This window comes from Trichomycterus rosablanca, chromosome 8 (assembly GCF_030014385.1).
Source record: "Trichomycterus rosablanca isolate fTriRos1 chromosome 8, fTriRos1.hap1, whole genome shotgun sequence".
Lineage (NCBI taxonomy): Eukaryota > Metazoa > Chordata > Actinopteri > Siluriformes > Trichomycteridae > Trichomycterus > Trichomycterus rosablanca.
The window spans coordinates 38,141,319-38,166,640 of NC_085995.1; the positions used below are offsets into that span (position 1 = coordinate 38,141,319).

Genomic DNA, 25,322 nt, shown 5'->3' on the forward strand with positions numbered 1-25,322 from the left:
CAAGCCAGCTTCTGCCACCAGCATCCCAGCCATTTTAAAGTCACTTCAAGATGAATGGGTGAGTGGCCTGGCTCGTATTTCTAAATGCACGGTTTTTTTAGTTGTTTAAAGGCTCGTTACTTAATAAAGTCGTCTCTCTTTCTCAGGATGCAGTGATGCTTCACAGCTTCACACTGCGCCAGCAGCTGCAGACAACCCGGCAAGAGCTGTCGCACGCCCTGTACCAACACGATGCCGCCTGCAGAGTCATCGCTCGTCTTACTAAAGAGGTCACGGCTGCAAGAGAGGGTGAGAATTTAAATATAGTGCCAGTAATACGATTCTGTGGCTTATAATATAAAATAATATTAATAGACGAGCTTGAACTGGTGTCTTAGGTGCTATAATTATCATATTAATATCAAAATTCAGAGGTAGTATCAACATTTCTGATCAGCTTATTTTTTTTCTATATGCAGAAGCATTCAAAAATTACTGCTCATGTTATTTCCACCATACAAAGTTAAATATCTGCCGTTTGTATGTTGATACGTGAACTATCTTTAATTTTTTGTAATGATATTACTCATTGCCTCTGCAGCTTTGGCTACACTCAAACCTCAAGCTGGATTGGTCGCTCCTCAGGCTGCTCCCGCCTCCCAGCCTGCTGCCGTGGTCAGCGACTCTCCATCTTCTCTCCATTATTGTCTGTTTGAGGTGGAGGGCATCCAGTCGACGTCTCTGTATGTGTTCTGAGTTGTCGTGTTGTTGTGTGGTCTTTGTAGGGTGCGGGTGGAGAGCCCATGGAAGTCAGCGAACAGGTTGGCATGACTCCGGAGATCATACAGAAGGTAAGTTTACCATGGGCAAGTGTCTTTACGTTATATAGGCATCTATACTGAATCAAGGGTGCGGCAGATCCGAAGTTCGGGTCTTGGGGATGCTGTCGGTGGGCTGGGTGTGTCTGTGGGGGGGGGTTGGGTGTTCTGAAAAGCCCCAGTCAACTTTCAGTGGTGTTCCCAAGCTCGGATTAAAATGAGAAGGGAAGGGCATCCGGCATAAAACTGCACAAAATTAGGTTTGAGGTGAGAATGATCTGCTATGGAGACCACAAGAAAGAAGTACAGTGGACCCTTGACTTACGAATTTAATTGGTTCTGAAGGGCTGTTCTTAAGTCAAAATGTTCGTTAGTTAAACCTGTTTTTCCCATAAGAAATAATGTAAATAGAATTAAACCGTGCCAGACCTCCCAAACCCCCCCACCCTTACCCCTAACCTTTCTAATGTCTTAAATGGTCGTTTTTGTTATAAATATAAGTATATTTCCCCTTAAATCTTAAATTATTATTATTATTTCCTTCTTTATTTCAGTAGTGTTGTATTTTGTAGGTGTAATTGCACGGAAGAAAGAATAATTTACTGAGCCGAATTCCTTCTTCTCTCTCACTCACTGTCCCCTCTGTCTGATACACAGTGACACCTACTGGCAGGAGTAATTATACAACGATAAATAGTGCTCACCACTGCGCTTTCTCTGCACCTTCTTTGAGGACATATTAATATTGAATTTTACTAAATATAAAGAAAAGACCGGAAAAACACAGTCCGCCATCCGAATGTTCGCTCACTGTATATATATATATATATATATATATATATATATATATATATATATATATATATATATATATATATATATATATATATATATATATATATATAGGGCTGTCGAAGTTAACGCGATAATAACGCATTAACGCGATTTCAATTTACCGCGATTAAAAATAATAGTGCCGTTAACGCAAATTCTAGTTCATGTTGAGACTTGACTGGTAGAACTACAACGCTCGGTTACATTATGTTAACAAAAACGTTTTAATGTCGGACTTGCCACCGTTTTTCATTTGCGGTTTGTTAACATAATGTAACCGAGCGTTGTAGTGATGCACTTATAAAGAAATAAATACACGCTATATTCACAAGTTGTCGGGAGCAGAACACTTTTATTAACTTATTCTGTTAAGGTACCAAATACCGGAAAGCTGAGTCAAGCACGTTAGTCCATGAACTATGGAAGCCCCAAAGGGTCAAAACACACTCACTTCGTGTAGAAACGGCCATCAAACCATTGTCACAATACAACCACAGAAAAGTCTGTTACAATAACTACGCCTTATCCCACCTAAAGCACCGCTGATCTACAATGTTTGCTGATGGAGAAATTCTAAACTACAATCTGACATTTACTGCCTAGTATGTGAGTGAATAAACTCCCTTACAGTTTTCTCTTGTCCCAGCAGTTTTTAACATCAGTACATTTAGCATAAAATGTGTTCACCATTTTAATTGTAACATTTCACATAAAAATCCTTGTTTTCTATAACATTTACACAGATTTTTTTTAATGCGATTAATCGCGATTAACTATATGAAATTCTGAGATTAATCGCGATTAAAAAATTTAATCGTTTGACAGCCCTAATATATATATATATTTTATATATATATATATATATATATATATATACAGTGTATCACAAAAGTGAGTACACCCCTCACATTTCTGCAGATATTTAAGTATATCTTTTCATGGGACAACACTGACAAAATGACACTTTGACACAATGAAAAGTAGTCTGTGTGCAGCTTATATAACAGTGTAAATTTATTCTTCCCTTAAAATAACTCAATATACAGCCATTAATGTCTAAACCACCGGCAACAAAAGTGAGTACACCCCTAAGAGACTACACCCCTAAATGTCCAAATTGAGCACTGCTTGTCATTTTCCCTCCAAAATGTCATGTGACTCGTTAGTGTTACTAGGTCTCAGGTGTGCATAGGGAGCAGGTGTGTTCAATTTAGTAGTACAGCTCTCACACTTTCTCATACTGGTCACTGAAAGTTCCAACATGGCACCTCATGGCAAAGAACTCTCTGAGGATCTTAAAAGACGAATTGTTGCGCTACATGAAGATGGCCAAGGCTACAAGAAGATTGCCAACACCCTGAAACTGAGCTGCAGCACAGTGGCCAAGATCATCCAGCGTTTTAAAAGAGCAGGGTCCACTCAGAACAGACCTCGCGTTGGTCGTCCAAAGAAGCTGAGTGCACGTGCTCAGCGTCACATCCAACTGCTGTCTTTGAAAGATAGGCGCAGGAGTGTTGTCAGCATTGCTGCAGAGATTAAAAAGGTGGGGGGTCAGCCTGTCAGTGCTCAGACCATACGCCGCACACTACATCAAATTGGTCTGCATGGCTGTCACCCCAGAAGGAAGCCTCTTCTGAAGTCTCTACACAAGAAAGCCCGCAAACAGTTTGCTGAAGACATGTCAACAAAGGACATGGATTACTGGAACCATGTCCTATGGTCTGATGAGACCAAGATTAATTTGTTTGGTTCAGATGGTCTCAAGCATGTGTGGCGGCAATCAGGTGAGGAGTACAAAGATAAGTGTGTCATGCCTACAGTCAAGCATGGTGGTGGGAATGCCATGGTCTGGGGCTGCATGAGTGCAGCAGGTGTTGGGGAGTTACATTTCATTGAGGGACACATGAACTCCAATATGTACTGTGAAATACTGAAGCAGAGCATGATCCCCTCCCTCCGGAAACTGGGTCGCAGGGCAGTGTTCCAGCATGATAATGACCCCAAACACACCTCTAAGACGACCACTGCTTTATTGAGGAGGCTGAGGGTAAAGGTGATGGACTGGCCAAGCATGTCTCCAGACCTAAACCCAATAGAACATCTTTTGGGCATCCTCAAGCGGAAGGTGGAGGAGCGCAAAGTCTAGAATATCCGCCAGCTCCGTGATGTCGTCATGGAGGAGTGGAAAAGCATTCCAGTGGCAATCTGTGAAGCTCTGGTAAACTCCATGCCCAGGAGAGTTAAGGCAGTTCTGGGAAATAATGGTGGCCACACAAAATATTGACACTTCAGGAACTTTCACTAAGGGGTGTACTCACTTTTGTTGCCGGTGGTTTAGACATTAATGGCTGTATATTGAGTTATTTTGAGGGAAGAATAAATTTACACTGTTATATAAGCTGCACACAGACTACTTTTCATTGTGTCAAAGTGTCATTTTGTCAGTGTTGTCCCATGAAAAGATATACTTAAATATCTGCAGAAATGTGAGGGGTGTACTCACTTTTGTGATACACTGTATATATATATATATATATCTTTTCATGGGACAACACTGACAAAATGACACTTTGACACAATGAAAAGTAGTCTTTGTGCAGCTTATATAACAGTGTAAATTTATTCTTCCCTCAAAATAACTCAATATACAGCCATTAATGTCTAAACCACCGGCAACAAAAGTGAGTACACCCCTTAGTGAAAGTTCCTGAAGTGTCAATATTTTGTGTGGCCACCATTATTTCCCAGAACTGCCTTAACTCTCCTGGGCATGGAGTTTACCAGAGCTTCACAGGTTGCCACTGGAATGCTTTTCCACTCCTCCATGACGACATCACGGAGCTGGTGGATATTCGAGACTTTGCGCTCCTCCACCTTCCGCTTGAGGATGCCCCAAAGATGTTCTATTGGGTTTAGGTCTGGAGACATGCTTGGCCAGTCCATCACCTTTACCCTCAGCCTCTTCAATAAAGCAGTGGTCGTCTTAGAGGTGTGTTTGGGGTCATTATCATGCTGGAACACTGCCCTGCGACCCAGTTTCCGGAGGGAGGGGATCATGCTCTGCTTCAGTATTTCACAGTACATATTGGAGTTCATGTGTCCCTCAATGAAATGTAACTCCCCAACACCTGCTGCACTCATGCAGCCCCAGACCATGGCATTCCCACCACCATGCTTGACTGTAGGCATGACACACTTATCTTTGTACTCCTCACCTGATTGCCGCCACACATGCTTGAGACCATCTGAACCTTAATCTTAATTTTTTTAACTGACAATTATTCAACAGCATCTAAAGAAAACAAATTTGCAAATGGTATTTTTTGATATTTTACGCATCATTACTATTAATTTGCTAAACTGCTCATATTAAAAATCAACTACAGTGGACCCTTGAGTTACGAACGGTTTACCATACCAACATTTTGGGTTACGAGCGATCCTTTTCAACTTAACGTACAAACAAATTTCGGACTATGAACCGAAATTCGTGAAACACGTGACGTCACGAACAAGTTCTCTCTCTCTCTCTCTCTCTCTCTCTCTCTCTCTCTCTCTCTCTCTCTCTCTCTCTCTCTCTCTCTCTCTCTCTCTCTCTCTCTCTCTCTCTCTCTCTCTCTATATATATATATATATATATATATATATATATATATATATATATATATATATATATATATATATATACAGTGTATCACAAAAGTGAGTACACCCCTCACATTTCTGCAAATATTTCATTATATCTTTTCATGGGACAACACTATAGACATGAAACTTGGATATAACTTAGAGTAGTCAGTGTACAGCTTGTATAGCAGTGTAGATTTACTGTCTTCTGAAAATAACTCAACACACAGCCATTAATGTCTAAATGGCTGGCAACATAAGTGAGTACACCCCACAGTGAACATGTCCAAATTGTGCCCAAATGTGTCGTTGTCCCTCCCTGGTGTCATGTGTCAAGGTCCCAGGTGTAAATGGGGAGCAGGGCTGTTAAATTTGGTGTTTTGGGTACAATTCTCTCATACTGGCCACAGGATATTCAACATGGCACCTCATGGCAAAGAACTCTCTGAGGATGTGAGAAATAAAATTGTTGCTCTCCACAAAGATGGCCTGGGCTATAAGAAGATTGCTAACACCCTGAAACTGAGCTACAGCATGGTGGCCAAGGTCATACAGCGGTTTTCCAGGACAGGTTCCACTCGGAACAGGCTTCGCCAGGGTCGACCAAAGAAGTTGAGTCCACGTGTTCGGTGTCATATCCAGAGGTTGGCTTTAAAAAATAGACACATGAGTGCTGCTAGCATTGCTGCAGAGGTTGAAGACGTGGGAGGTCAGCCTGTCAGTGCTCAGACCATACGCCGCACACTGCATCAACTCGGTCTGCATGGTCGTCATCCCAGAAGGAAGCTGACGCACAAGAAAGCCCACAAACAGTTTGCTGAAGACAAGCAGTCCAAGAACATGGATTACTGGAATGCCCTGTTGTCTGACGAGACCAAGATAAACTTGTTTGGCTCAGATGGTGTCCAGCATGTGTGGCGGCGCCCTGGTGAGAAGTACCAAGACAACTGTATCTTGCCTACAGTCAAGCATGGTGGTGGTAGCATCATGGTCTTGGGCTGCATGAGTGTTGCTGGCACTGGGGAGCTGCAGTTCATTGAGGGAAACATGAATTCCAACATGTACTGTGACATTCTGAAACAGAGCATGATCCCCTCCCTTCGAAAACTGGCAGTTTTCCAACAGGATAACGACCCCAAACACAACCTCCAAGATGACAACTGCCTTGCTGAGGAAGCTGAAGGTAAAGGTGATGGACTAAACCCAATTGAGCACCTGTGGCGCATCCTCAAGTGGAAGGTGGAGGAGTTCAAGGTGTCTAACATCCACCAGCTCCGTGATGTCATCATGGAGGAGTGGAAGAGGATTCCAGTAGCAACCTGTGCAGCTCTGGTGAATTCCATGCCCAGGAGGGTTAAGGCAGTGCTGGATAATAATGGTGGTCACACAAAATATTGACACTTTGGGCACAATTTGGACATGTTCACTGTGGGGTGTACTCACTTATGTTGCCAGCCATTTAGACATTAATGGCTGTGTGTTGAGTTATTTTCAGAAGACAGTAAATCTACACTGCTATACAAGTTGTACACTGACTACTCTAAGTTATATTCAAGTTTCATGTCTATAGTGTTGTCCCATGAAAAGATATAATAAAATATTTGCAGAAATGTAAGGGGTGTACTCACTTTTGTGATACACTGTATATATATATATATATATATATATATATATATATATATATATATATATATATATATATATATATATATATATATATATATATATATATATATATATATATATATATATATATATATATATATATATATATATATAGAGAGAGAGAGAGAGAGAGAGAGAGAGAGAGAGAGAGAGAGAGAGAGAGAGAGAGAGAGAGAGAGAGAGAGAGAGAGAGAGAGAGAGAGAGAGAGAGAGAACGAACTTGTTCGTGACGTCACGTGTTTCACGAATTTCGGTTCATAGTCCGAAATTTGTTTGTACGTTAAGTTGAAAAGGATCGCTCGTAACCCAAAATGTTGGTATGGTAAACCGTTCGTAACTCAAGGGTCCACTGTAGTTGATTTTTAATATGAGCAGTTTAGCAAATTAATAGTAATGATGCGTAAAATATCAAAAAATACCATTTGCAAATTTGTTTTCTTTAGATGCTGTTGAATAATTGTCAGTTAAAAAAATTAAAGCCGCTCAGGTGGTGCAGCGGTAAAGTACACTAGCACACCAGAGCTGGGATTTGGAATACACCGTATCGAATCTCAGCTCTGTCATCTTGCTGGGCTGGGCAGCTACATGAACGACGATTGGCTGTTGTTCATACAGGGGTGGGGAAAGCTGGACCAGGGTTCCTCATGACCACCTCTGCTGGCTGATTGATGGCGCCTGCACAGACGTGAGGAATAATGCTGATCAGGGCGTGGCTCTCCGTGCACAGGGCTGATCCGCATATGAACTCGCCTCGTGCAGGTGAAAAGAAGGGGTGTGTGTCGGTCTCGCTCTTCAGTAGAGAGGAAGCGTAATGCAATCGGGTAATTGGATACGACTAGATTGGGGGAAAATGCGATGACTGATTGGATAAGGATTCTCCGTGCGGTAGGATTTACACAGTACACAGCTTAACTCTCAGTGTGTGATTCGACTCTGTGGGAACCTGACGCTGGTTGGTGAAAAGAAGTGGCCTGCAAGTGTGCAGTCATAGGGAATTGGAAGTGTTGTGAATTGGGAAATGTGTGCATTTAAAAATATTGGGTGTAAATTAAAACTATGAGTGTTTAAGTGAGACTTTAAAGGTTCGGCAGCTTCAGAACGACAGGTTTTAATCTTGCTGCTTGTTTTTCCTCTTTCCAGCTGCAAGACAAGGCCTCTGTCCTGACCACCGAGAGAAAAAAGGTAAATCTTACTGCTTTTGAAGTTCGTTTATGTAGTGTGCATTGTGTTTGTTGTCGTGCTGATAGATGGATGGATGGATGGATGGATGGATGGATGGATGGATGGATGGATGGATATATGGATAGATAGATAGATAGATAGATAGATAGATAGATAGATAGATAGATAGATAGATAGATAGATTAGATAGATGGATGGATGGATGGATGGATGGATGGATGGATGGATGGATGGATGGATGGATGGATGGATGGATAGATTAGATGGATGGATGGATGGATGGATGGATGGATGGATGGATGGATGGATGGATGGATGGATGGATGGATGGATGGATGGATGGATAGATAGATAGATAGATAGATAAGATGGATGGATGGATGGATGGATGGATGGATGGATGGATAGATAGATTAGATAGATAGATTAGATAGATAGATAGGTAGATATATGGATGGATAGATAGATAGATAGATAGATGGATAGATAGATAGATAGATAGATGGATAGATAGATATATGGATGGATAGATAGATGGATGGATGGATGGATGGATGGATGGATAGATAGATAGATAGATAGATGGATAGATGGATACTTTATTTATCCCGAAGGAAATTATTGAAAGATTACTGTTAAGATTAAACATACTATAAGGTGTGTGTGTGTAATGATGTCCTGTTTGTTTTTGGATTTTAGAGGGGCAAGACCGTGCCAGAGGAGCTGGTCAGAGGCGAGGATCTCAACAAGTATCGCCAAGTGGCTTCTCATGCTGTAAGTCTGGTCCTGTCTTGCTTTTGTGTGTGTGATGAAACTTGCCATGCAAAACGTATAAATGATGTATAAAATCTAGGGCTGTCGAAGTTAACGCGATAATAACGCATTAACGCAATCTCAATTTAACGAGATTAAGATAAATAGTGCCATTAACGCAAATTCTAGTTCATGTTGAGACTTGACTGGTAGAACAAACGTTTTAATGTCGGACATGTCACCGTTTTTCATTTGCGGTTTGTTAACATAATGTAAAAGAGCGTCGTAGCATCTGCACTTGCATAATAAAGAAATAAATACACGCTATATTCACAAGTTGTCGGGAGCAGAACACTTTATTAACTTATTCTGTTACGGTAAAGAATACCGGACAGCTGAGTCAAGCACGTTGTCCATGAACTATGGAAGCCCCAAAGGGTCAAAACACACTCACTTCGTGTAGAAACGTCCATCAAACCATTGGATAGTATTACTGCCTAGTATGTGAGTGAATAAAACTCCCTTACAGTTTTCTCTTGTCCCAGCAGTTTTTAACATCAGTACATTTAGCATAAAATGTGTTCACCATTTTAATTGTAACATTTCACTTAAAAATCCTTGTTTTCTATAACATTTACACAGATTTTTTTTAATGCGATTAATCGCGATTAACTATATGAAATTCTGAGATTAATCGCGATTAAAAATTTTAATCGTTTGACAGCCCTAATAAAATCACAATTCATTTTTCTTCTCTTCTCTTCTGTTTAGGGTCTCCACAGCGCCAGTATCCCTGGAATCCTGGCTCTGGATCTGTGTCCCGCAGACACCAACAAGGTGCTCACAGGTAAACACACAAACACACACACGCTTGAGAAACAATATACCTCTGACCTCATTAGATTCGTGTTTAATTCATGGTATACCTCTCTCGCTCCTTGTACTTTCTCTTTCCCTCTCTCTGTAATAATTGGTAATGAGACCAAGGTAAAGTCAAACTGGTTAAGCTGATCGCCTAGTCAGGGGTAGAACAAAGAAATTTAAGCCCAAACCATAAACAAGCAGCTCCTCTAAATATGTCCAGCTGAGAAGTGATCAGAAAAGACCAAGTATTCTATTCTAGATGTTGTATTGGAGCCACTCTCTTTTAATAAGGAAGGAACTCCACTTTTGACTCCTGCCACAACCAATCACCATTAAAAACACATAAACCAAATACCTTAAGTCACTGGTCCGCAACCTTTTTTGCACCATGAACCGGTTTTATTTAAGATATAATTTCACGGACCGACGGGGGATGTAAAATAGAATAACTATACTACTCTCAAATGAGCTTTTTTCGCTGCAACGAGACGGTACCGGTCCGCGGCCCAGTGGTTAGGGACCACTGCCTTAAGTAGGATGATTATATTTTGCAGCATGGGCCAGACGAACACCTGCACTGGGCTGTTTCAGAACCACGGAAAGACTGTTGAACAAGGCAGACCTGCAGTCCATTGATCTGTAGCTGCTGTGATGCTTCGTGGTGTGAAATGCAAAAACTCCCTCTACAGCTGTAACAACATTTTCTGTGTTTTGCTGAACTGGCACCTTTATTCAACACTGACACGTACGTGCCAGCACGACAGGTCATGCATTCTGCTTCCCAGGGATCCCGACCGAGACAAAAACGCAGATTTTTTTTCTGTAATTAGTCTAAAATGAGTAATTAGTGCTAAAACACGCAAAGAATAGCGCACAGCTGAATCCCAGACATTTTTGGTGATTTTAGAATCCCAGCCTGGTGCATTTTCAGGTCCAGAAAGAGGACATGTCAAGGGAAAGAAGGACGTATGGCTGCCCTACCTTAGGTACCAAAGAGAGACACAGAAAATCGTAGTGAAAATTAGTGAAAACAATGACTAACAAGTAACCTGAATAAAATCAAAACGGTAGTAAATTTCCTCACAAACATGTAAAACCAAAATCCCTAACTTGACCAAAGACCAATCCTATGTGCCGTGTATATAATTTAGTGTAGGGCTGAAACGATTCCTCGAGTAAATCGATTACTAAAAATCATCGATTCAAATTTTTTGCATCGAGGAATCGTTTAATCCGCACAACCATATACAGCTCACGGTGTTTTACACGGACGACTTTCACTTTTGCGCAGCGTGTTTAACAGGACTTAATCCGCGTTCTTTTTGCGGACAGTTTAATGAACACTACGTATTTGGACACGTTCGCCGCTCCTGCGAACTGAACGTATCAGTTTAGGACGCAGCCGAGATTTGATAGCGCGGACTGCAAAATATAGAGAGAAAATAGCGAACAGGAGGAGACTGTAAAACCACAGAAAGTTTGAGATCATTTTAAGCTGATAAAACTAAAACTCAGTATAACATCCACACCATCAGAGCGTCGTGTTTACTTTACTCATGTTTACTGACTTTACTTCGTTTCAACCACCACAGGCTTTTATGAAGATTTAGGCAAACACACACACACACATACACACACACACACACACAACACACACACACACATACACACACACACACACACACACACACACACCAGATCTACCTCATCTAGAGACACAATCCTGACAGATTTTTATCCCCCTACAAACACCACAAAACCTCCCAACAAAATATTAAAGCTTTATGTTCTGCGTGAGCTGTAGCTGAAAATTACAGGCTTATGTTCATGTATTTTTGTTTATTATTATTTATGACTTGATGACCTGATGTTTCATTTTAAAAGTAAATTGATTTATTTTTGATTTATTTATTTTTGCATTTAAAAACTGTTAAACTGTCCTGTATGCAAGGAATACAAATGTACAGTTTGGTTTAAGAAACATGTTTTATTTAATCTAATATGTATTTGTTTTTGCTCTTTGTTAAAGCAAAAGTATTTCTTATCCGATTACTCGATTAATCGCTGGAATAATCGATAGAATACTCGATTACAAAAATAATCGATAGTTGCAGCCCTAATTTAGAGTAATCATGGCCTTGAAACACAAATAAATAACCCTCCTCTCTCTTCGCAGGTGGTGCGGATAAGAACGTGGTGGTGTTCGACCGTCGTGAGGAGCAGATCGTGGCCACGCTGAAGGGTCACACCAAAAAAGTCACCTCTGTCATTTACCACCCATCTCAGGTAGTGTGTCGTTCTCCAGCCTTGTATCTCGCCCACACACACACACACACACACACACACACACACACACACACACACGGATCATGATGAGTTTTGCTACCCTGTCTTGCAGTCGATGGTGTTTTCGGCGTCTCCAGACAGCACCATCCGCGTCTGGTCGCTCCCAGCCAGTAACTGTGTGCAGGTTATTAGAGCTCACGAGGCCGGAGTCACTGGACTCTCTCTGCATGCTACTGGAGATTACCTGCTCAGTTCCTCCGAGGATCAGGTAACGTGTACACGCACCCTATTTTCCCCCATTGTAGTCCAGTCTGTCAACTGGTGCTTTGCACAACCCTTGATCTGATTGAGCCAGATCACCACACACCTTTTTTGACATGTCCAACCTGGGACCACTGCTTAGAGCTGCACTAGGCTCCATGTGACACCTTTGCTGGTTGTGCCACTGTTTCCTTTAAAGCTGAAAAAATGGCTCCCATTCAAGCTTGTATGTGAACGCCCCCTTGTGGAGGCTTTATGCTACATCTTGTAAACCACAGTGGGGCCAGCTTGTAAGAGAGTATTGTTTTTGGACCCCTGCTATAGAGTGAGGCGGTGCAGCTTACCTTACATTTGCCTCTTTGACTACTTGCCTCTGTGCAACTTCAGCTGATTGAACTTTGACCCAGTTTGTTGCTGAACGTTTTCATACCGCCACCATTGAGACAGATTGTTTGTATAACTTCGCCTCACAGCAAGAAGGTCCCGGGTTCGATCCCCAGGTGGGACGGTCCGGGTCCTTTCTGTGTGAAGTTTGCATGTTCTCCCCGTGTCCGTGTGGGTTTCCTTCTGAAGCTCCGGTTTCCTCCCACAGTCCAAAGACGTGCAAGTGAGGTGAATCGGAGATACAAAATGGTCCAGAAAACTGTGTTCGACATAATCTTGTGAACTGATGAATCTTGTGTAACGAGTAACTACCGTTCCTGTCATGAATGTAACCAAAGTGTAAAACATGACGTTAAAATCCTAATAAAGTTATTTACAGATCAAAGTCCTTAATAACATAAGACTGAAAACATATATAAAACAAGCGTAAAACACAGATTTCATCCGTTTCATCCCACCTTAAATCTTGTGAGCTAAATGCGGCACTGTGACTAGTGAGCTTTGAGATGCTGAGAGCGGGTTTGCACTTTAGATGCTCGGTGGTACAGCCAGCAGAATGTGGTTTAGTCACGGATTGTTTGAAAGTCTCGCGATAAGCAGCAAAATGCGCTTTGAAATGAAATGAAGGCCACATAGTTGAGTTAATAGACGAGGTGCTAGAATTGTGAGAAATTAGTTTAACCCTCATTGTCTTGTTGTTTTAGTACTGGGCCTTCTCTGATATCCAGACCGGTCGTGTTCTCACCAAAGTGACCGATGAAACAGCAGGATGTGGTATGACCTTCACAGAACGGTGTGTTTTCCATTCCCGTTTATTGTGCACACATAAAACCTGACTGACCTCTTTCTGTTGCTTTTTCGACTGTTCCTGCTACAGCGCTGACCTGCGCCCAGTTCCACCCTGACGGTCTGATTTTCGGTACCGGCACGGCCGACTCGCAGATCAAGATTTGGGATCTGAAGGAGCGAACCAACGTGGCGAACTTCCCCGGCCACTCCGGCCCAGTCACTGCCATCGCCTTCTCCGAAAACGGTTACTACCTTGCCACCGGTACGCGAAGCAGGAGTTACTTAAAGACTAGCTTCTCTTTTTGTTTCTTTCCTGTGTATATGCTTTATTTGTTGTTGTTGTTGTTGTTGTTGCTGCACCATGGGTCTGAGAGTAACGTAATTTTAATTAAGCAATAGAACACGAGAGGTCGTGTGTTATCGCGAATAACATCACGGCTGTGATTTGGTGATGTTATTCGCGATAACACACGACCTCTCGTGTTCTATTGCTTTTATACAACAGTTTTTACAAAATAAAGAAAGAAAATAAATCAAAGAAGCCCTGAATTTCATAATTAATGTGCTTTAATATTGACAATACCTTCCGCCAAAAAGTAGTTCCACAACCAATATAAAGTTTAACACTACAGAGCAGACATCCCAAGTTGCAAAAACTCATTTCAGGGAGGTAAGAAGAAAAAGAAGAAAAAGGCAAGAACCTCCGAAGGGGAAAAAAAGAAATAAAAAACCTCTTGCACACACCAAAGGATTATGGGTGATAACAGAACTTCTAGGAGCTGTTAACTGGGCTATTAAGCTAACTGTTCGCGTTACAAACACATTAATGTTCCCTACATAGTGCACTAGATTGTGTATCAGATCACGGATATATGTTCCCTACATAGTGCACTAGATAGTGAATTAGACAATTGATTTATGTTCCCTACACAGTGCACTAGATTGTGTATCAAATAACGGATTTAAAACGCGACCGGGAATAACGCCTGTGTCGCCTGCGTGCGTGTTTGTGTGCATGAAGCTCGTCGTTACTGGCAACGCGTCAGCGGAGTAATACAGTTGTGGTGTGAAAAGGCCGTGCTGTTATCACCAATATCAGCACGGTTAGAACGCTTCTCAACCAATCAGATTGTGAGGTCGGAACTACCTGTTGTATAATCCTCTGTATGTCCTGTACATATTGCAGTATTGACAATAAAGCAAGCTTTGTCTTTGTTCTGCTGTAGGTGCTCAGGATAGCTCTCTGAAGCTGTGGGATTTGAGAAAGCTGAAGAACTTCAAGACAATCACGTTGGACAATAACTATGAGGTTTGTAACCATGTTTTTTAGTGGTTTCATCCTCCTCGTCTCATGTCAAATCATCAACAATCTTATAAAAAGTAAATCAACCATTCCTTCTAAACCCAATTACCTTCTGAACCCAAATAAAATCATATTCGTCTGTAATTTGCTCCTTTTATGCTGGATACCAGGACACTGTGGGCTCCTGGGCAATGAGAGAGCAGATCAGGCAGCATGCATACCAAATACACAGTACCAGATCCCACCAATGGGCATCAAACCTATAATAAACTCCTATATCAAGAACGAATGGAACACACACCAGAACAATACATTATACGAAGCGAATTTCATTATTGGAGTAAAAAAATGCCGACCTATAGGGCAGGGACTGGACTAGTAATCGAAAGGTCACTGGTTAAAGCCCCACCACTGCCATGTTGCCTCTGTTGGACCCTTGAGCAAGGTCCTAGACCCTCAGTTGCTTAGACTGTATACTGTCACATTACTGTAGGTTGTTCTATATAAAAGCGTAATAAAAGATGTAAAAACCGCTGGGACCAGGCAGTGGACACAGGATGCAGTATTGGACACACCAGATTAACACACACGTATCTGATAAAAGGTGAAGCTGCTTCATATTGTGCAGCACCATTTAATCCTGGAATGTATCATGTACATGTATTATAACAGCAAAGACCTTGAAGGAATTGTTCAACAATACAAAAGCAAAAAGACTCCTAAAACTTCCTGTCCATAACAAAACTAAAGCCAGAACCAGACACAACTTCACTAAATAATATAGAATATAGAACATAGAACCTTTCCAGCGATTAAAAACACGGCCCAAGGGCTGAATTCGGCATTAAAAACTAAACACAGGTGGAGCAGCAGGATATTCCGCTAGCACACCAGCGTCGAGATTCTGAACACCCTGGTTCGAATCTTGGCTCTGATCACCATGTCTGCTGGGTGGGGACATGACCGGACTAAGAGGGTGGGGTCTTCAATCGTTGTGCAAGGACCCTGGGTTAGCAGACCGAGGCGCCTGTGCAGAAAGTGGATGAGTCTCGTGTGCTAATCCACCGAAGCACAGGCGTTAAAGAAGGGGTCCGCTAGGACTGTGCACGCCTCGAACGCAATCTGGGATCCACAGCAGCGCAAAAGGGAAAAAATGCTTAAATAAATAGTAAAAAAAAATGATTTGCTCACGCTGGTGCTATCAGACTGCATTTGGGTCAGCGGGACATCCAAGTCTATATCCTATCTATACATCTTTTCCCACTAAGTAATGCATGGCGTGGTAATTGATTTGGTAATCGAGTTAAGCTAATTGGCGCCCCTTGACATTCTAAGCCACCGACTAAAAAAAGTAAATGTTTATAACCAGCATTGTGTTCCTGTTCCTCGTGTGTAGGTGAAGTCTCTGGTGTTTGACCAGAGCGGAACATACCTGGCTGTCGGAGGGTCGGACATCAGAGTTTACGTCTGCAAACAGTGGTCGGAGGTCCTCAAGTTCACCGGTGAGTGCAGCACATTCGCCACCATTCACTGTTCGGCTGTAGTGATACTTTACAGGAGATTAAAGCATGAACAGAAGCTCAGACAGTCGACCTGTTAAGTCTCAGAACTTAATATTAGCCTTCATTTGGAGGATCATGAAGCTTCATTAGGAATTGTCAGAGCATCATGAATCATTAGACTCCTCATTTGTTGTGCTAAAACCACCTTCGGCCCCAAACAGACGACTGAGGATCTAAATGAGTCGGTGACTACAAGACAGGGGACCTGTTTTGACATTAAATGACACGTGTTAAAACCCAAATAAATCAATAAATAACTACAAAACAGGGGAGAGCTATAAAAAGATGCTAAAGCACCTTCGGGCACACAAAGAAATGGCTTTAAAGGAACGGAAGGTGAAAAGACTACATTCTCAATTAGCCCATTGATCAAGCTCTGGTGTTGGAGGTGCTACCAGCCTGGTAGGTGATGTTTGGCTCTGTCTGAGGAAGGGAAAGTCAAATGTTGTACCGTCACATTGAGACAGTGACACCTACCGTCTCATCAGGTCGCCTTTGAGTAGTAGGAACTCATTAGGGATTTACGCTATGTGGCCAAAAGTATGTGGACACCCGTCCTAATGACTCTTAACCTTGACTTTTAAATAATCTACTGTATTATCGAGCCATGATAATAGACATTGCAGCTGACATGGTGTTAAGAATTAAACAAACAAACCCGTCCTAATGATTAAATTGAGTTGCTTCTGGCCCATCCATTGCTACCGCCTGTATAAAAATGATATGGCAACAGTTTGGGGAATCCCATTTCTCTTTCACCATGATTTTGTCCCTGAGAACAAAGCGAAGTCTGTTAAGACGGGGTTAAGAGTCCTTTTGAGAAGAATTAATGGGATGAATTATGGGCAGTTGTAACCTAGAGGTTAAGGTACTGAACTAGTAATCAAATATCGCTGGTTCAAGCCCCACCTCTGCCAGGTTGCCACTGTCGGGCCCTTAAGCGAGGCCTTTAACCCTCAATTGCTGAGACAAAATATACTGACACAGTACTGTAAGTCACTTTGGATAAAATCTGCTAAATACCGAAAATGTAAATGAATTAAATTTGGATTGTGATCTAGGCCTCTTCTTTCAACACCAGTGCCTTTTATCACTGGGTCTTTTGAATGAACAAGCACACATTCCCAGAGACGCACTCCGTCCTGTAGAAAGGCTTCCCAGAATAGTGGGTGATGTGGATAAAGCTACAAAGAAAGACGGAGCAGTTCAGTATAAATGCTCATGGTTTTAGAATGGATTGTCTAGCAAGCTCATGGTCAGGTGTCCCGATACTTTTTCGTTCATATAGTGTGTGTGTATAGGAATCGACCACTGGCTGGTGGATAGAAGAATCTGATGGTTTCACACTTGCCAGAGGGGTGGGTGTTGGTCTGCTGTGTGATTCTCCTTGGGTAGAGGTTTACAGTGTAGTTCGGAAGGGGGAGTGCAGTGAGATCCGTTTATAAAGGCAAGCTTATGGTTTGGAGTGGCTCTCAGTCGTTTTTATTCTATTCATATGATATAATTGATGTTATCGTCGTCCAGTCTCCCACAGGTCATGTTTTAAACCTAAAATGTGCTTCATGTCGCCACACTGCTGTGAGGTTACTACACCGGGAATGATTAACTCACGCTGGAATTTCTGTTCCCTTTTCTGTTTTTCGGTTCTCCTAATCGTTAATGTTAATTCCCCTCCTTTTCTCATGTTCTCTGTAGATCACTCGGGTCTGGTGACGGGCGTGGCGTTCGGTGAGCACGCCCACTTCCTGTCCTCCACTGGCATGGACAGAAGCCTCAAGTTCTACAGCTTGTAGGGCGGAAGAGGAGCGGATAATGTGAAACATGATAAAGAAATAGACATTTTGGGGGGTTTATTTAGTCCAAGATCCACTTTAGTGAAAGCGAAATAAAGTAGAACTCAAGCACATGAAACGAATTAGGACCCTGATGTATTTCTCAACCTCGAATGTGTGGTTAATTCATTAATTGGTGTAAAAGCTGATTATTCTGTAGTGGCAGGTGAACATATTTTCTCTCTGTGATCTTTGGTCATTCATCATATGATTTACACTTTTGTACTTCTGCAAGATTTGTAGTTGATGTTGATTTTGCTTATGTTTTCATTTCTGCTCTGTACTCAGGGCATTTTTTTTTTTTTTTTTTAGCTTAGTGATGTTGCTCTCAGTCTCCTGCGCCTGATGTTTATACCCGGTTATGAACTGAACCTGAATGCAAATTAGATTTCAATAAAGAAACAATGATGTTTTTATGTCCCGTGTCAGTGTGACTGGTTACTGAGTCTGTAACGTATACAAATCATCTTCTAATATCCTGCTACACATTTTTCTACACTGGTTTGCTATCATTTCCCTTGGGATAAATAAAGTCTATCTACCTGTCTGTCTATCTATCCATCTCTCTCTCTCTTTGTCTCTGTTTGTCTGTCTCTTTGTCTGACTGTCCACATGTCTATCTATCTGTTTCTAACTATAGCCACATATGGCTGAAATGCTTAAACTGGGTGGCACGGTGGCTCAGTGGGTAACACTGCCGCCTCACAGCAAGAAGGTCCTGGGTTCGGTCCCCAGGTGAAGCTGTCCGGGTCCCTTCTGTATGGAGTTTGCATGTTCTCCCCGTGTCTGCATGGGTTTTTTTCCCCACAGTTAAAAAACATGCAAGTGAGGGAAATTGGAAATACAAAAATTGTCAATGACTGTTTGACATTAAACTTGGCGTAACTTGGAGCTCATGTGCCCCAGTGCAATTTTGGGCCCCCTCAACAAATGTCATATACTGGTGCTGGTCATAAAATTGGAATATCATGAAAAAGTTTATTTATTTCAGTAATTCTATTCAAAAAGTGAAACTTGTATATTATATTCATTCATTACACACAGACTGATATATTTCAAATGTTTATTTATTTTAATGTTGATAATAACTGACAACTAATGAAAACCCCAAATTCAGTATCTTAGAAAATTAGAATATTACTTAAGACCAATACAAAAAAAGGATTTTTAGAAATGTTGGCCAACTGTAAAGTATGAAGATGAAAAGTATGAGCATGTACAGAACTCAATACTTAGTTGGGGCTCCTTTTGCCTGGATTACTGCAGCAATGCGGTGTGGCATGGAGTCCATCAGTCTGTGGCACTGCTCAGGTGTTATGAGAGCCCAGGTTGCTCTGATAGTGGCCTTCAGCTCTTCTGAATTGTTGGGTCTGGCGTAGCGCATCTTCCTCTTCACAATACCCCATAGATTTTCTATGGGGTTAAGGTCAGGCGAGTTTGCTGGCCAATTAAGAACAGGGATACCATGGTCCTTAAACCAGGTACTGGTAGCTTTGGCACTGTGTGCAGGTGCCAAGTCCTGTTGGAAAATGAAATCTGCATCTCCATAAAGTTGGTCAGCAGCAGGAAGCATGAAGTGCTCTAAAACTTCCTGGTAGACGCCTGCGTTGACCTTGGACCTCAGAAAACACAGTGCACCAACACCAGCAGATGACATGGCATTCCAAACCATCACTGACTGTGGAAACTTTACACTGGACCTCAAGCAACGTGGATTCTGTGCCTCTCCTCTCTTCCTCCGGACTCTGGGACCTTGATTTCCAAAGGTAATGCAAAATTTACTTTCATCAGAGAACATAACTTTGGACCACTCAGCAGCAGTCTAGTCCTTTTTGTCTTTAGCCCAGGCGAGACGCTTCTAACGCTGTCTCTTGTTCAAGAGTGGCTTGACACAAGGAATGCGACAGCTGAAACCCATGTCTTGCATATGTCTGTGCGTGGTGGTTCTTGAAGCACTGACTCCAGCTGCAGTCCACTCTTTGTGAATCTCCCCCACATTTTTGAATGGGTTTTGTTTCACAATCCTCTCCAGGGTGCGGTTATCCCTACTACTTGCACACTTTTTTCTACCACATCTTTTCCCTCCCTTCGCCTCTCTATTAATGTGCTTGGACACAGAGCCCTGTGAACAGCCAGCCTCTTTAGCAATGACCAGCAGTCTTCCCCATGATTGTGTAGCCTACAGAACTAGACTGAGAGACCATTTAAAGGCCTTTGCAGGTGTTTTGAGTTAATTAGCTGATTAGAGTGTGGCACCAGGTGTCTTCAATATTGACAGATATGTAATCCTGTCTCTGTTTGCCTAAGGTTTGAAATGTTTTCCATGTGTTTATTTACATTTTCGGCATTTAGCAGACGCTTTTATCCAGAGCGACTTACAGTTCTGTGACAGTAATTGACTAAGCAATTGAGGATTAATTGCCGTGCTCAAGGGCCCAACAGTGACAACCTGGCAGTTGTGGGGCTTGAACCAGTGACCTTTTAATTACTAGTCAAGTACCTTAACCACTAGGCTACAACTGCCCTGTTTATGGGGGCTTCTTTAGTGATAACGAAACCCGCTGCAATCGTGACCAGGATAAAGCGAAGTTAAAACAAAAAAATAATGATTAGGAATGATGAGAAACAATGGTAAAGGAGATAGATTGTATTGAAACATGACTTACAAGTGAACACAATCAGAGCTTGTAATTAAAATGCTCTCCATAGCTCTTGTGGTTTGGTTGGTCACTTCCACTTCTACTTTTTCTCTTTCTTATTAAACCAAAATGATTATATCTTGAGATTTCTACTATTACTATAAAATAATCACATATTTAATATTTAATATACAATTACAATATCCAATATATAGATGTGTAGCGTCTCATGTAATTCTAAATTCTGAGTTATAATGATAAAATAATCTAGATAAACTTTAAGCTGCCGTCCATAACATGTAGTGGTGTGGAGATATTTAGAGCTATGCATTGTGGGAAACTGTTGTGTAACATCAGGTGTTCTGTAACTCTCCCCACCCCCCCATGCATTGATCTGATGGTATATGGATAGTCATGTGCGTATACAGTCAGTCAGTCAGTTACGTTAGTTCAACCTGACAGCAAGATCTTCAAATCTAGGTTACATAGAGCAGCTTTAAATAATGAGGTTACGCAGATGCTCTGGTTAACGAGAAACGAGCTCGTATGACACCTGGTACAAGCCTGAGCATGAAAACGAAACCTGTACCTGAATTTGGGGTTTTCATTAGTTGTCAGTTATAATCATCAACATTAAAAGAAATAAACATTTGAAATATATCAGTCTGTGTGTAATGAATGAATATAATATACAAGTTTCACTTTTTGAATAGAATTACTGAAATAAATCAACTTTTTCATGATATTCTAATTTTATGACCAGCACCAGTATATGTATATGCTGTATTCTGATATTTTATTGTTATATTTTAATATAAAAACAACCTGGCGAGTGCAGCCAATGGGGGAGCAGTGCGGTGGGGAGTTGAGTTCATGTCGTGGTGACACCCACCCCCCGCCATGAGCCCCAGTGCACCTGCCCCACCGGTAGTTACGCCCCTGATTCCTAAAAATAAAAAAATTAAAAAATTGCAACACAGTTTGTGTCCAGATATGTAATCCTGTCTCTGTTTGCCTAAGGTTTGAAATGTTTTCCATGTGTTTATTTACATTTTCGGCATTTAGCAGACGCTTTTATCCAAAGCGACTTACAGTTCTGTGACAGTAATTGACTAAGCAATTGAGGATTAATTGCCATGCTCAAGGGCCCAACAGTGACAACCTGGCAGTTGTGGGGCTTGAACCAGTGACCTTTTAATTACTAGTCAAGTACCTTAACCACTAGGCTACAACTGCCCTGTTTATGGGGGCTTCTTTAGTGTTGTTTCTTTATACCTTTTAAAAACATTTATGTCTGTGTGTGGGGGTGGGGGTGGGGGGGGGGGTTACTGCTTAAAATGACCACTCTGTGTGTGTGGGTGGTAGAGCTGGGCGGTTCCTAATCACCCGGGTTAATGATTCGAATGGTCCTCTGATTGGCTGCACAAGGCGAGTGAGCAGGCCCACTGGAAACACTGCGGACTGTGATTTGGCTGAACCGGCTTCACTCCATGAATCTAAGTAATAAGTTAAATATTCCAATAAACAAGCGGTTAAACACACTGGTGTTCGTTATGTGGCTGATTTTATGCACATGCTATTATTATTATTATTATTATTATTATTATTATTATTATTATTATTATTATTATCAGTAGTAGTGGTATAGAATCAGAATCAGAATCATTTTATTTGCCAAGTAGCAGATGTACAAGAAATTTCTTTTGGTTCAGGTGTCAACATACAGTGTATCACAAAAGTGAGTACACCCCTCACATTTTTGCAGATATTTAAGTATATCTTTTCATGGGACAACACTGACAAAATGACACTTTGACACAATGAAAAGTAGTCTGTGTGCAGCTTATATAACAGTGTAAATTTATTCTTCCCTCAAAATAACTCAATATACAGCCATTAATGTCTAAACCACCGGCAACAAAAGTGAGTACACCCCTTAGTGAAAGTTCCTGAAGTGTCAATATTTTGTGTGGCCACCATTATTTCCCAGAACTGCCTTAACTCTCCTGGGCATGGAGTTTACCAGAGCTTCACAGGTTGCCACTGGAATGCTTTTCCACTCCTCCATGACGACATCACGGACCCGGCGGATATTCGAGATTTTGCATTCCTCCACCTTCCGCTTGAGGATGCCCCAAAGATGTTCTATTGGGTTTAGGTCTGGAAACATGCTTGGCCAGTCCATCACCTTTACCCTCAGCCTCTTCAATAAAGCAGTGGTCGTCTTAGAGGTGTGTTTGGGGTCATTATCATGCTGGAACACTGCCCTGCGACCCAGTTTCCGGAGGGAGGGGATCATGCTCTGCTCAGTATTTCACAGTACATATTGGAGTTCATGTGTCCCTCAATGAAATGTAACTCCCCAACACCTGCTGCACTCATGCAGCCCCAGACCATGGCATTCCCACCACCATGCTTGACTGTAGGCATGACACACTTATCTTTGTACTCCTCACCTGATTGCCGCCACACATGCTTGAGACCATCTGAACCAAACAAATTAATCTTGGTCTCATCAGACCATAGGACATGGTTCCAGTAATCCATGTCCTTTGTTGACATGTCTTCAGCAAACTGTTTGCGGGCTTTCTTGTGTAGAGACTTCAGAAGAGGCTTCCTTCTGGGGTGACAGCCATGCAGACCAATTTGATGTAGTGTGCGGCGTATGGTCTGAGCACTGACAGGCTGACCCCCCACCTTTTCAATCTCTGCAGCAATGCTGACAGCACTCCTGCGCCTATCTTTCAAAGACAGCAGCTGGATGTGACGCTGAGCACGTGCACTCAGCTTCTTTGGACGACCAACACGAGGTCTGTTCTGAGTGGACCCTGCTCTTTTAAAATGCTGGATGATCTTGGCCACTGTGCTGCAGCTCAGTTTCAGGGTGTTGGCAATCTTCTTGTAGCCTTGGCCATCTTCATGTAGCGCAAAAATTCGTCTTTTAAGATCCTCAGAGAGTTCTTTGCCATGAGGTGCCATGTTGGAACTTTCAGTGACCAGTATGAGAGAGTGTGAGAGCTGTACTACTAAATTGAACACACCTACTCCCTATGCACACCTGAGACCTAGTAACACTAACAAATCACATGACATTTTGGAGGGAAAATGACAAGCAGTGCTCAATTTGGACATTTAGGGGTGTAGTCTCTTAGGGGTGTACTCACTTTTGTTGCCGATGGTTTAGACATTAATGGCTGTATATTGAGTTATTTTGAGGGAAGAATAAATTTACACTGTTATATAAGCTGCACACAGACTACTTTTCATTGTGTCAAAGTGTCATTTTGTCAGTGTTGTCCCATGAAAAGATATACTTAAATATCTGCAGAAATGTGAGGGGTGTACTCACTTTTGTGATACACTGTACATACAAGTTAAAGGTACACTATATCTAAACGTATAATAAACAATAAACAATGTAGCAGCAGCATGAACAGTACAACATCAGGCAAAGTGTGCAGTGGGGATCTACAGTACGGTACACTAACAGAGTAAGTAAAAAAAATAGAAAAGGTATCTTATATTATATACATATTATTATTATATACATATAATAAAATAAACAACATAGCAGTGATAAAAATTGTGCAATAGAGATTATTTACACAAGGTGCATATGTGCATTAACTGTATAAAAACATGAAAAATGCAGGAAGCTTGTGTGAAAACCGTGAGCATTCACAGATTAGTATAGATTAGTAATGCAGCATCTTTTCTTGTAAGCAAAACAACAACAAAATATAGGTATATTATTATTAAAATGCAAATGCTTACAGGCTACTTTAGGACTGTACCACTGAAGGAGTATCATAGCCCTTCCCCAGGGTAATTTATTGTTTTGGTGCCACTGTGGCTACCTGACTGGGTCAAGTTACCCTGGCAATTTGTTGTTGACCATCCCCCTTGAACCCTTGATCCATTAATATACCTATCTGATTGGTAGGTGAGTCCACCGCCCTCTCCCCCTCCTTGTCCCCATTATCAAGATTTCACTGACAAGAGAAGTGTGAAGAGTGTGCCAGGAGAGTCCATAAAATGAACCGCATTTACCACCACTAGTGGGGTGGGTGGTGCACTGATGGTCCGGTGACCGGTGACCTGTCCAGGTGTTTTGTTGTGGTAATGGCTGGCGTCCGAGTGATGTTAAAAATGATAGAAAATTAAGATAATACCTATTATGAAAACCATTATGTTATGAAAATTAATAAAGAATTAATTAGATTAGTTGCAAATCTTTGTGGTTTTAATATTTTCTCTCTGATTATTGATTCCTCCAGAGAGACAAAATCACGTGAACAGCTCGTGTAATGTGACTCATTTGAAAACAGGAACTTGGTGATCGCCTGCGCTTTTTTCCCACCTGCTTTCTACAAACCCCGCCCTCTTCACTCACATTGGTTAACACTCTCCTTGAAGGGTAAAATTAGCCAATAGAATCGCAGTTTTTGAGTTTTTTGACTAATCCAAACTCAGGAGGCGGGGTGTTATGGAAAACGGGTAGGATTGTGCGTGCAGCTGATGCAGCTGGTTTATTATCACGGTGG

The 25,322-nt window shown here is 41.7% G+C and overlaps 1 protein-coding gene across 1 annotated transcript in view; it reads left to right on the top strand.

Annotated features, from left to right (window-relative positions):
• The window catches only part of prpf19 (pre-mRNA processing factor 19), a 24,396-nt gene extending 5,841 nt beyond the window's left edge, over positions 1-18,555 (top strand). Inside the window, exons 3-16 of the mRNA XM_063000157.1 lie at positions 1-58; positions 147-288; positions 581-654; positions 765-830; positions 8,064-8,105; positions 8,805-8,879; positions 9,630-9,705; positions 11,899-12,008; positions 12,121-12,276; positions 13,358-13,427; positions 13,531-13,704; positions 14,669-14,751; positions 16,142-16,247; positions 18,003-18,555. The exon at positions 1-58 is cut by the window's left edge and continues 19 nt beyond it. Of these exons, the coding sequence (XP_062856227.1) occupies positions 1-58; positions 147-288; positions 581-654; positions 765-830; positions 8,064-8,105; positions 8,805-8,879; positions 9,630-9,705; positions 11,899-12,008; positions 12,121-12,276; positions 13,358-13,427; positions 13,531-13,704; positions 14,669-14,751; positions 16,142-16,247; positions 18,003-18,100 (1,330 nt within the window). The 3' untranslated portion in view covers positions 18,101-18,555. The remainder of the gene's footprint in view (positions 59-146; positions 289-580; positions 655-764; positions 831-8,063; positions 8,106-8,804; positions 8,880-9,629; positions 9,706-11,898; positions 12,009-12,120; positions 12,277-13,357; positions 13,428-13,530; positions 13,705-14,668; positions 14,752-16,141; positions 16,248-18,002) is intronic.
• The last annotated feature ends 6,767 nt before the right edge of the window (positions 18,556-25,322 follow it).